The sequence below is a fragment of the Temnothorax curvispinosus genome, unplaced genomic scaffold (genome assembly GCF_003070985.1).
Source record: "Temnothorax curvispinosus isolate PA1 unplaced genomic scaffold, ASM307098v1 QBEX01013630.1, whole genome shotgun sequence".
Lineage (NCBI taxonomy): Eukaryota > Metazoa > Arthropoda > Insecta > Hymenoptera > Formicidae > Temnothorax > Temnothorax curvispinosus.
The window spans coordinates 78,644-92,801 of NW_020223410.1; the positions used below are offsets into that span (position 1 = coordinate 78,644).

Below are 14,158 nucleotides of genomic sequence, written 5' to 3' on the forward strand. Positions count from 1 at the left end.
GTTTTACCGAGGGGTGTTCTCCTTTGACATTCTGCAGCTGCTTGTTCTGCGGCCCAGTGGTTGGTGTACGGGGTTCCGCGCTTCCGGCATTGCTGGCGCCGCTTCCTGGTGCCGCTGTTGCTCCTGCCGCACCGCTCGCGGGACCGCCGCTACCACCTGCTGGAGATTTGCTAGAAGGACTACCGGTCGTCCTGGAAAAGAAAAAAAAATGCAAAATTTATCACGTTACATCGTCTACGCCCCGCATTCATCCCCGATGTAACGTCTTTGTCTTTTCTCCTCCTTTCGCCTCCCTTCACTTTTCAAGCAGAGCGGCGTCATCGCAGAATTGTCTGTGGCAGCGTTGAAAAGATACCAAAGCAAAACTTGACAATGTTTATCAAACCCCAAAGTCTAATTATAATTATCACCAGGAAGGCTTGTAATTTTCAAATTGTAACGTACTTGTCTTTTATACCATATCATTTTTTAATGTAATTATTAGAGAGAATAAGTTTCTTATGCTCGTTTTACATTATTTTTCATTGTAAAATTCCTTTTAAAATGTTGATCTATAAGTACAATTCTCTACAAACACATATTTCAGCTTTCACATACCCACAGCATGGTTTTTCCTATTACTGTATTATAATTTTATACACTTTGGGAATATTAAATATTCGATCAAATTAAATATCCAATTGATTAATCTAGAATCACGAATAGCGGTAATTGCGCGATTGTTCGATCTCGACTCAGGCGAGCTGCGCGCATTCGCACAATTAAAAATCTGTCGCCCACAATTATTTATGACAATTGCCCACCGCGTTTCATTTTACATGACGCTGAACGAATTAGCGTGAAAAGCCTAACGAGATAAATATTGCCATTGCACTGTACCGAAGATAACGCTTTAGAAACGTTCGATTGATTCGGAACTTGCTGACAGTCAGGGGGAATGGAGTCTTGCTCGCCCCGTGTGATGCATGCACAAGCTTATCAACGGTGGCGTACATCCCAACGATACGTTACTGTAACGTATGTTAGGCATAATAGGCGACCTAGGATCTAGATAAATCTTATCGCTCCGACTACTGTATCGCATCTACTGCGAACACACTATGCCGCTAATCGAGACAGCGTTCTCTCGCAGGCACACGCAAGCCGATACGCTTCCAGCATGTCGTCGGCTTATTAATAGTTGCTGTTTACTACCAGTCGCAACTGCAGAGCTTCCATAACTGTGTAGAACGGCTGAAGCCATACGGCAGAAGAAAAATGAATTCACGGCATGTATACGTATATAAAAAAAATAGGGAGGAAAAATCGTTGCGAGTATGCAGGCGAAAAAAATGCTCGATATGGAGAAACGCTAATGGTCTCGTCTGTTCTATAGAGTAAAAATGAATAATTGCAAGCCCTACAAAACGAAAAGAAAGGTGATTACGTCATCCAGTAACGTCAAGTTGCGCTTGTTAATATCGAAATGTAGAAATCGTATATGTGTTCAAGCTCCATGATTGATGTATAAATCACGCAAGACATTGAAAGAATAACTATTGATCTCTCTATGCAAATTAATATCGTATATGTATATCAAACTCCAACGAAACGAATAAACACTATTCTGCTAAACAGCCGAAGATATAACAAACGCGTTGTATACCTTCGTTAATGTTATACCAATTAAATTTGTTATACTCACAGCATTCGCATGCTTTTTTATATAAGCTCTAATTTGCAGGTACGCATTTAAATAATCTGCAAATCTATTACATCATTTAAATTATTTAAAACGTCAATATCCATGTTGTTCGTATAAAATGCAAAAAATGCAGTCTCGTGCTTTTTACGCATCTCGCAGAAATTAATCCCGTCGCTGAACCCTGAACCGTAACTTCCTCCCTCTCCGCCCATCCCTGCAGATATACGAAAGGGAAAAATACACATTCGCATAAATTCCTTTTATCCGATTAACGGCAGCTCTCATGCATAACGGATATATTTTACCGGATCGACGAGCTTCCTTATTTACCGCGATTCTTTATTCATAACTCATAAATAAGAATGAGAAAAAAATCCGCGCGCACACGGAGAGTACAGAAAAGTGCATCGCGAGATACCTGATGGATGCGACAGCCGGCATAAATTTAAAATTTTAGATGACCGTCGTTGTCGTAGCGTATCAAAACGATTGATTACAAAAATGCTTTCTCGTGAATGCAAAATGCTTTTTATGCTAAACGAAAAACTATATAGATGCGAAATAAGAACCACACGTAATACTCCGCGGGAGATACGTTTAGGCGAATCACGGAAAAGTTTACTAATATTGATGATGAATATTGATGAAATGCGCGTTAATTCGTCCTACATCGTTGGCAATACCGCTGAGGGTTAATCAAATAGGTTTTTTATAAAAATTAATGCTGCCGCGTCTCTGCGTTCCGATACAGAATGAGTTCAGTATAAGATGGTACATGTATTTCATGCATTTACAAGAAATTGAATAAAAGAGATATTGAATCACAATCTTCATAAAATAAAAAATTCTCTTATCTCGTTTTGTACATTTAATTAAAATATAAAATATATGTTAACGAAATTGTCTCGTACAAGATAAAATAAAATTAAAATTATAAATTATAATTAAATTCGATAATTATTACTATCAGTTGTTACTTTCAATCTAATGGAGTATTTCAGAATGTCAAAAGGTCGAAAAGACGCACACTACCAATCTCCCCGACATTCCCCCAAATTGGTTTCAAAATGACTAAAAGAGTCTATCGTTTAAAACATAATATAGCAGAAATGGAATAACGCTGTAAATGCGAAAATTAATATATATCTCGCGAATGTTCTCGTGTCTTAAAATACGACTTTCCGCGATGAAATTCCGGTTTAATCACTAATTGCAAATTCCGATTTCTCACTAATTGCTCAATATTGTTCCAATATTACAGCCAATTCTCAGTAACTACGTCATGAACGATAATTACAATAAGATATCGTCCATTTTATTAATAAACCTCCGGGCAAACGGGAAATTTGCGGATTTCCCTTGATTTAGCAAACCGCCTGGACACTTGTGCCGGCGCACAAGAGAGCTTCGGACTTGTAATTCGAACTAACGCGACAAGCGAACGCGGCATTTAAGCGCATTTGCAAAAGGTTAAGAGCGCACAATAGGTAAATCGTGCCGAGCGATAACGGAAACGTCTGCGACACGTTGTTTTCAGCCGTGGCTCGACAGCGCGTAACTAGAAACCGTATGTATACGGGATTCAACGGACTCGAGCGGATGCACAGCTGGAGAGGCTCATTATATTCAGCCTGATGAATGGCGGACCGCGCGCTCGCGGAACTAAGTTTTATGAGAATACTGTGGCAACGAAGGTTTCGCCGCGGCGTATATTCGTATTTATCAGCTCTTGCCACGTGTAAATAGCATAATGCACGGAGTCGCATTCAAAAATTCTGAGCCCACGAGAGGACGACGCGTAATTAGCAAATCGCGTCGGCGGAAATCAAGTTTGGTCCTTTTTATCGTAATTAATTTTTGTAATTAATTTCGTCCCAGATTACTTGCTGAACCCATAATAAAAATACGAAATTATTACAACATGTGCGAACTCTTTTCAAGATTTTTTCATTTCATTTTCATTTTGAAATTTTATGCCATCAAGCGAGATTTTATACCATCTCATTTCGCTAACGATATTTGCGTACATGCAACATTTTTCATTTTTTTTCCCGACTGTTGAGACACATTGATTGAATGATGTTGACCAGTAACTACTAAAAAATTGTATATTCCTGTAACGGTAACAGCGAACGTTTGTACTGTAAATGCTGTTAGTCGCTGGCCGTACAAACAAGATCTTCCATATCTATTCGATAGCAGGCGTGTATGTATCGCATGGTGTGTATTTATGCAGGCGAACAATAACAGTGCGGTCCGAGAGTAAAGAGTGAGGTAAATCCAGTGGTGATCCGAGCACCGATCGATCTGGACATCCTCGAGCAGAAAGCGCTATCACTACTAATAGACTGTGAGAAACACGTGACAGTACGATAGCAGACAGGCAGACAGAAGATAGTAGTTCGAAAAGTGTAGAGGAGTGTAGAGGAGTTTGTCGTGAATACAAACGCCGACTACAGACAAAACAAACAGGCGTCGCGTATAGTAGTCATCGATGCTCATCAACGGGCAAGACGGGGAAGCCGTACGAGCTTCCCCGACGAAGTGGGACTACTTACGCAGTTAAAGTAGCGCCGATCGGTGGACAGTGTAATCCGTTAGAGAAGAGAAATCGGAAGAGAAGATAGGAAGAGAAGAGTTAAATGAAGCGCAGCATAGAACAATGAATCGTTCGTTAAAAGTGTCGCTTTTTAACTCACACAAGTCGTTCATACTTACTCTAATTGCGCTCTGCGGTTCCGATCGTTACAGTGAAACGAGGCATGAAACAGAAAAAGATCAGTGATTAATTAATTAACTGGGCACACGTACACAGGCACACGCCGCACGACGATATGAGTTCGTGACATCGGGCAGGGATAAAAAGGAGCATCGCACCAACTCGGAGAGACAACACACAACATTAAACGTCGCTTAAAAGACATCGCTTATTACAATCTCAAATTAGGAGCGAAGAGAGTCACAAAGAGGGAAAAAATACGTGCACTGACACGATCAAGGACGGTTCTTGACGTGTGGAATTCGTATTGCAAGTCTCGACAGCTTACAGATTATGCGATACTGAGAAATATCGTCGACCAAACACTGCAGCAAACTGCAGTTAACGAAGACGCGATGTCGCCAGCTAACTCGGGCACAAAGCAGTTTCAATACCCAGAATGTGTTTGTGGGTGCTCGGAATTAATTGCCGTCTCATTCGTTAAAAACGGAAATTCAGCAGAAAGGAAAAATAATAATCGAATAATCGTAATAATTTTATTAACGTTGGATACGGCTGTATTTTTATAACTGCGCGACGTAAAATTAATCCTCGCGTCGCTACCTCGTAAGAATTGTCGGTGGGTAATTTGTAAATAATAGTGTCAACCATCGATAATAATTACATCACTTATTTCAGAATCCATTTTCATCTCGGTTCATCATTTTGAACTTTTCAGCTTAGAGATAAAGTTTGATCAAACTTCTACGCGTGTGTGTACATAAACTTTTCACAGATGTGTAAAAGTCAATCAGAAACTATCTAATTTGTAAGTAATAGGTCATCCAATGAGACAATCAGAATGGGATATCTCGTATTAATATCGTATTTACTTATTAATATAAATTATTATTACTTTTTTAGAAAGAGAACAACGTATCATGTAGAGAATATTAATGAGTCTTTTATCAGCCGCTATTATTATATTATTGTAGCCAGTATATAATATTATTAATTTCAGATTTATTTAAATCTCTTGAAAATCGAGTAAAAATCTGTGCAATATATCACGCGCGCGGTGTATAATAATACACCGCGCGATGTAACTGATAATTACAAATAGGCTGAAAAACATTAAAGTACAAAAGCTTCGTAATTTCTGAGCAAAAAAATATATTTAGTTTCTTTTTCATATTATACGTCCGTGAATCGATTATGCAGACCATTAACTCGTTTCTTAGGGTATATCCTTTATGACCACATAACCGCGGAACGCCCATCGATATTCAATAACCACATTTGACTTCGCATTATTGCGGAATTATACCATGTGCGTATGTGTGCGCACGTGCGTGTATTTGTTAGGAATTCAGTAACTCTGAAACGAAAATAGATACATGTACTGATAAATGAACAACATACTACGGGATACAATATGCGATCTCACGGACGATACCGTGGAAGTTTTGATATTAAATCAGCCATACAACAACGTTTCGCTCGGCTTGCATTACATACGTTACCATATTAAAGATAGAGGTGCACGCATATACGGAAATCGATATATGCGCTTGGTATTGTTCTATTTGTTTTAACTAAAAAAACTTTCGGGATTAAGCAGCCATTTTTATCCTAACGAATCGACGCTACGGTCGGTCCGATATCTTCAAGTTTTAAATTCATATATAGAAGGATTTATGAAATCCGCGAAATAATAAACTTTGCATCAAATATTTTGCAATTTAAAATCACAACCTAAATCCGCGATTTAAAATTAAAATTCATCCAATATATGGGAAATCAATACGTTTATTAAACATAGTGAAGATTTCTGTTAAAAAAATATTTTTATTATAATAAAACGCTAGATGATATGTTTATTATATACTTAATTATCTATAATGATATATATAATGCTATAAATTAAGTATATTTATAGAAATTTGCCTACAGTAATATAATAATAAATATAATAAAACTCTGCCGATATTTCACTTTTACGCTTTAAAATTTATATCTTCTCACTTCTTGAAGTTTGGCCGGATAATTCTTTAATTTTTCATCAATTTGAGTCTATAATATTGAAAAAACTATAGCTGTCAGATCAATAATTTTAGGGGGGAAAAAATATATACGTAAAGAGAAAAGTTATACACTGGGATCGTCAACTGGGATCGTCCCCGTCGGGACGTTTTTATCTCACTTACGAAAAGCTACATTTTCTTGTAGTTTGGATTACAATCATTGTTTCAGCGTTCTATTACGCGATCATATTACGACCATGAAGAAACTTCTCCTATCTAAACTCTCCTAATCGATCCCTTCACGTTCATTCGCACATCGTTCGTTGCACATTGCACTATTGTTGCGAGAAATTATAGCGCTATATATATTGTTAATACAATAAACCTTTATCTTAAAAAGACTAATTGCTTTTTTTAAGTTTCAGAATATCTCCTTAAGTCAGAATTTTTTACTACAAAAAAAGATGTTCCTTTTGTCTCGTTTGGAATGTACCAGAAATGTGGCGATTCTAAAGAAACTAAAATGATATATTTAAGTAAGGTATAAGAAATCTGTACAAAAAGGTGAAAATAATAATGTACGATCATATGAAACATTAAAGTGACTCATATTGTTTCGTCAGATACCCCAACATGGTGTTCCACAAATTAATAACGTTTGTATATAGTACACGTATTCTACACGTACACGTACTCTACAGGTTAATCGATAAAGTTACAAGTGGAGTACAATATAAGAACGAAAATGGCGCGCATATGCCGCCGCTCTTTCGCCACACTCGATTTAACTCGATGTGAAGAGCGAGCAACGAATATACAACGTAAAACACACACAAAAATAAATTAATGAAAAATGAATGATTAATTGGATATACGCTGATTGCTGCAATTTTATGTTCATTAAAGTAAAATTCCATTTTGCAATTCTTTTTATTTATCATGTATCATAACTCTTGCTAAAAAATATCTCCGGAGAGCTTTGTCGATCAAAATTATTTCAGAAACTAATTGGGCTTAAATATTACAGAGATAAATTAAAACAGAAATTTTTGTGTTTGCAGACTCTACATCGAGTTCTATATCAGACATTTAAGTCGGGTAAAGTAATCTTAGAGAAATTTATTAAGTTGGAAATATTAAACCAACGATGATAAAAAGTACGTCGCAGAATAGAACTTTAATAAAATCATATCTAAGAGAAACTCGATCCCTCTATCGTAATAAAAAAAAAATGAAAAATAAAATCATTGATAATATTGTTATCGGTAGTATTACCTCCCTGCATATCTCATATCTTTCTTTTATTAAAACTTGCGTGCATTTTTTAATTATAATCATCTCCTACATTACATTTTTTCTATAATTTAATATGATTAAATTTGATAAGGAAAGCAAATTAAATTTGGTTATCTCGTTTCCCATTTCGTATAAAATACGTTTTAACCGATGTAAAAAAAAGGATTAATTATAATAAGTTATTATAAAATAAATAACCGTTTTGCTTTCGATTCATTATTTGATGTAATTTCGAGTTGCCAATTTCGATTCACCGCGTCACCCGTTCATTATTCCCTAACGTGTTTCGACGACAATACGTGATTAATTTAACGGCGTTATCATTCTAGTATGCGCGTGTGTACTCAATCTGTTGCTGAATCGTGAACCTACCGACGATGTTACCTTAACATTTCAGTTACATTATTGCAACGCTGCCACCGGAAACGTCATGCTGTTCCAAAAGCAGTCGGCAGATATTTCCCATTGTGATGTTAGAGCGTAAAATAGAAACACCGTAAATTGCGTCTTTTTTTTATTCATAACGACATGAATTTAATTAGGCTAATGTAGGAAGTTAGTCTCTGTAACTCTCCAACTTGAACTACTTTAACTTAAAATTGTAAAAGACACTCACCTGAAGAAACATATTTTCTAATTACGACATTTGCATCTTTTTAAAGCAAACGAATTCTTCCCGGCGATACTATTATTTGCCATAAAAAAAATGAAGATATTTTATGTGATGAAAAATAAGTTGTATATAAAGTAAGTCACAGGTGTGTCTTATTTTATTAAAAAATCACACCAATCTTTCCTCGCCAACGATACTTTCGCGAAATATACGACGTTATTACGGCGCCGATCGTTTCAATAAATAAAAAATATTGTGTCAGCTGAGTGTGCAAATGGCGCGGATTCGCCAGTTTTCTCACTCCTATTTTGTATTAGGTCGAGAACGTTACGACACTTGGCAAAAGAGCAGAAATTGCTCCTGTCGTCGCAAAAAGGCACTGAAAATACTGGAATCGGGAGCCGGGAGCGACGGGTTGCCATTTCACGATGCTTCTCCGGGTGTCACGAGAACGCTTCGGCTGCTAGTCTCGAATATTTTCAAATCGAGGACGGCCACCGAGAGAAAGATCCCGATGCATATTCCAAAATTGTTCGTGCTCGACGGGACGTCCTTGAGGACCATCGAAGTGCGGAGAACATTCTCACGCTGATACACCGCACTCCTGTGGCCCTTAACCCTATACCGCTGCGTTTTTCCAGAGCTCTAAAACTGTCACGGTGACGCGGGAAGCATGAAAGACGCTGAAAAGGCTTTTATGCATCTTTTCTGACACTATTTCGCCGTGTTTATGTCCGAGAAACCGTTCCGAGAGAAGGTCAACGTTTATGAAAGACAAACCGTCCGGCTCTGTACATTTTACTGGCCATGTCTATTAAGGAAAAGAATATATAGCACTGCGTTTAAAAAATGGCAAATATATTGCGTATATTGCGCGAAAAATATTAGTCCTGTGCCGCGTATACCGAATATCGAGGTATCAAAAATATTAATACCATACCAACGCGAAAAGTATAAAATAAAAATATAAAAAAATAACTATTACGTCACGTGTCAATATACACATTAATTATGATACTTAATGTATCTGTATAGGTTATAGTAATTAAGCTTTTTAATCTTTCAACAATCTCAAAAGCATCCTAGAATATTTTCATTTCGAATATCATGTATCAGAAAAGTATGTAAAATTTAACGTAATTAAATTTGAGAAGAAAAGAATAAATGGTTTCCCGTTTCGTATAGAATGTCAAACACGTCAATATTTTACATCATGTTTCGTGTAAAATTTTAATCAATATATAAGGCATTTAATTATAATGTCGCAATCGCAATTAATGTCGCTTAATTATTTCAAATGTTCCTAATTCGAGCGCGCGCTGGAGGCTCTTCTATAGGTTTCTCATTCTGTATAAAGTCTTCTATTATCGCAGGCAACGAGCTGTAGAAATTTGTACTGCGCTGTCTATATGTCGCCTGTCTCTAAATGTGCACTTATAGCCTCGCAGCTGAATGCTACTTGCTCGTCTTCATAGAAATACGTATAGCTGTGTACACGTAGACGGGAGTCTTACCTGGTAGTGTAGTATTCGAAGAAGGCAACGAGTATCTCCAACGATCTTGACACTGCGGCCCACATAATTTTCACGTTCCGACGAATCTCAATCAGCTAATCTAATCTCACTAGAGGTTGCTAGTACTTTCATGGAAATTCCAGTCCGCGTACCTGGGCGAGGTGAATTTAACACATATTTCGAGCGATTCTTGCATCGCTCTCGACGTTAATCCTCGTTAACGATACGTCATCCATTTGTACAAAATCGCAAAATTCGAAAGAAAATAAAGCGCGATACGGGCGATCGACCGATATTGCTTTATTATTTACTGTACATGCAGATGTAAATTTCATAGAAATATACATATTTAATCTCTCCCCTGGATCCCAAAGAGCGGATGTCAAATTCGAGAGTAAACGTGAATTACACGTCAAATATGTTCTCTATAAAATTTTTGTTGTATAAAATTCGCAGAGAGCACGTTTGCCGTATAATCCGATTAATGCAAAATTTGATGTTAGCTCTTCTAATGACAAGACATCGTTAATTTTTCAGTTTATAAGTAGGTTTAAATGAAGCATTTTCGACGAAGTAAGTCTCGGAGCGGCGACTGGACGGTAAAGATAAAAAAGCCATTTTCTTCAGTTAACTTTATGTACTTCAGTTAATTCTCTTCTAAGAAAATTTTATTCTCTCTCCCTCTGCTCTTTTATATCTAATTACGGAAATATATAACGTATAAAATGGAGAAATTGTAAGAAATAATGATCCTCTCTTTAAATTTTTAATTTTCATTATTACGCTCGCGGATTGTCGGACACCGTATATATGTACAAATTGTATTCTTGTTTATGCGTACGAAATCTAAATTAAGAACTGGCCACAATTTGCAATACTTAAGTCGGAAAAATTCGAGCGATTATTAAACTAACTGAAATTGAAATATCATACGCTTAATTATTAAATTTTAATCTGCACGACCACAATGGTGTAGTCCGCGCTGGAGATTAATAAAATCTGCACGATGTATTGTAACGTATTGTATTGTTATAATATACTGTATTTTGTAACAGGGCCTGCGACACAATCAAATAGAGACTGTACAATTAGTTCACATAATACGTGTCATACAATCAGTTACGCGGCTGTTTAATGCACGAATCGACAAACACGGTGCATTTTCATCGATTGAGTGGTAGATAATATTAATGTCACCATAATTATTGACCGATAAAGAGTTACTTCACTAAATGTTACAGTTATGACGCCAAATCATTAGATATGCGTCCCTCATTAAATTAAACAAACGGAACAATGAGAATTGACTATCTTTTGTGAATTATTACAACGTATGGTTAGCATCAACATCAACGTATAAATTGAAATGTAATTGACTGGGATCGTTTAAGTACAAACTTTTCAGACTACAGTCGCGTGCTGAGATTACATCGAGATTAAGTATCGAAGTGATGTACGAATCTAGTGTCACGAGAGATGAGAAAAATATTCGAGAGAAGTTTTTTGTCCAACGAATAATATTACGTTTATGTATTTTAATATTTTAAGAGAAAAGGAAATCAAGATTAATTTAAAACGTCTGTTACTAATCGCGACGCAGGATTTCGACAAAATTGGTTAACGCATACGAGATATAAAAATGATTTACGAATGCTCGGTAGGATAAGGTGAACATGTGGTGACACCAATTGCCGGAAAATATTGCACATCACGACAGCGATAAAAGAGCAACATCATATTTATCGCCGACATCTGGCGACGTCATATAGGTATAGAAGTTCATGCGTTACATGTGGATGTGAAGTATTTTTTAATATGATAAAGATGGATTTTTAAGCATTTGATCGCGACAAAGAACGCATCCACATACACGCTTTCAAATGCAGGCTAATATCCAGAACTTTGCATGAAACATGAAGAGATCTAAAACGATCCGATATCTTAGATAAAAAATTTCAAAGATATTCGTATGTACGTGTGTGTGTTATACTTCTCGTGGATCGTGGATGCATAAATCATTCTTTTTGCGCTTTGAGAATAAGTGAAGGGAACGAAATTCTTAAAACTCTGTTATTTCCAGAGAACAAAAGGATTTAAGAATACGGTTATTTTCCTCTCTTGTTCAGAAGGGCGTAATTAAAAGGTTTCGCTTAATTAAAAGAGCCGTATTTGCGGAGGTACTAAGAAGCAAGAACTGTTCGCACTTGTCAAAAGAGGTAGCGCAAATTTGCGGGACACATCTTACCGCGTGTAGTAATTGACGGCGACGTGATTAAGTCACGATTTTAAATTAGCGAAATATTGTATTTCGCCGACGCCGTCGCCTCGTTTGCGTCAATATTCAATAATGCCGCGCTTTTAACGATTATGTACGCGCGTCATGTGTGTGAAACTGTTTTAATGAGTTTCAACAAGCAATTTAGCGAGGCGTACACGGCGGTTAGCGCGCTAACGAACGTAGACGGCGGCAACTTTCTTCGCTCGATATAATGACCAAGTAAGGAAAACTTTTTCCGATGGGCGCTGCAGCTTTTGTGGTCCACCGCGCGACCACACCAATGAGAAATGGCTGAAAAGCACGAGGGTGCGCGAGTTTTATCCGATGGGAAAGAAGGAACTTCTTGCGGAACGAAGTTGAGACATTAAGCAGCAACGTAGCTGCGGAAAAATTGGTAGGATTCATCGAATAAATCGTGTACACCTCTGTCTATAACGTCGCAAATATCTGTTCCCAATCTTCCGTAAAATCTAGACAAATAAAGGTCGAAAACGTGTGGTCTAAGTGCGGAATAAGATCAACAGAGCACACGCTATATGCCAGTTCAAATTTCTTAATTAATGTTCTCTGCTAATTTTTTATTTTTTCGTAACGCCTATTTCTGCAGATGGAAATCTGACGCGCGAGATAAGCAATAAATTTGAATCGGCAGAAAGTTTGAAGAGACAAATTATGAATTCAGACATCGCGCAAGGCTCTTTCCCTCTCCCTCCCTCCCCCCTCCTCTCTCTCTCTCTCTCTCTCTAGTTCTCTCTTTCGTATTAAACTTACTTCTTTCGTCTCCCGGAATGTACGAACACAATGTAAATTCCTCTAAGTTATGCAGAGCCGTCTTCCTCCGATCGTTTCCGGCTGTTCGAAATTAAGGGTAAGAATTCTACGAAGTTCGTGCGCGATGCGATTCCAGAACTAAGATTTTAATATAGATAGCTAGTTGGTCGGATTCAAATGAAGCTTCGACAGAAACTACTGACAGGCGTACGGTACGTTATTATTTAGATTTTCAAAATTCAGCCGAACATCAGTATTAAGAAGGGTACCGTTGAGGCACGTGTTACGAATTGGACATTCAAATTGTGCAAGAGCGCTCTTGAGACTACGGCAATTCGTAAAGTTACAAATATTATCTATTTTTACAGAACGAACACGAACTTCATGCCCCCCCCCCCCGGGGACGTTAAAATAATTATTCCTTTTTATCGTGCACCCGTAGACAGAAATAACTCGTTATCGAGATGTCAAATGCTAAAAGTGAATAACGCCCGTTCCGTGCTTAGAAACATTTTAAGAACGCATAACGGAACAGGAATGCTAATACTGCTCCGGCGAAGAAAAATGCTACGTTATCAACGATGTAATTATCATAACAACTCACGACACAGAACGCAAGAGATATAATAATCGTTTGCTGAATATAATTTCCAAGATATGAGAAATTACACGACATATGTTATGGAATGTGACACGTTATCGCCTTAAAATAAAAATAAGTTTTTGTCTCTTACTCGCATTTTACTCGATCGCTGTCTCTTATGTACTGTAATCGTGACTTCTCCTTAGGTAATCCTCGTAAATTACAAACATCAGACTTTGTTGTAGAACAGATTCAATTATTCAATCAGTCGAAGCAAATAAAGTTTATGAGGCGGTATTCAGCCTTGAAGTTATCTCATCTCTTAGCTTTCAGATGTGCAATGATTTTGTATCTCGTCTTAATCTATTAATGAAATCAAGGTTGATCAAGATAGCTTCATTCAAGTTAGATTCGTCAAAGTTAGACGAGATGGCTTGGAATTAGAAAACGTTAGTTAGCGTTACCGGTAGCCGACAGGAATAATAATGAAACCACCGCACTATTGTCTGTTTGTGACGTATATAAATAACAAATCAGTTGATACGTCCGTTAACTTTCCCTGAAATCATATAACAATCTAACAGCGATAACATTTCTCGAGAGGATTGTCCGGAACATATTCAATTAACAAGCGAACCACTGTCTAGACAGCGAGGTATTAAAGCGAATCAACTAAGAATCTCGTACATTCACGCGA

General features: G+C 37.2%; 1 protein-coding gene across 10 annotated transcripts in view; it reads right to left on the reverse strand.

Annotated features, from left to right (window-relative positions):
• The window catches only part of LOC112463756 (synaptotagmin-7), a 165,628-nt gene that overhangs the window by 12,050 nt on the left and 139,420 nt on the right, over positions 1 to 14,158 (reverse strand). For 3 of the 10 annotated variants that reach the window (XM_025030303.1, XM_025030299.1, XM_025030304.1), the window contains 2 exons: positions 4,403 to 4,414; positions 8 to 191 (listed from right to left, as the gene is read on the reverse strand). In XM_025030303.1, the coding sequence (XP_024886071.1) occupies positions 8 to 191; positions 4,403 to 4,414 (196 nt within the window). Of the gene's footprint in view, positions 1 to 7; positions 192 to 4,402; positions 4,415 to 9,829; positions 9,982 to 14,158 lie in introns of all 10 variants that reach the window. The other 7 variants (XM_025030302.1, XM_025030306.1, XM_025030300.1 and 4 more) reach the window with 5 other exon arrangements.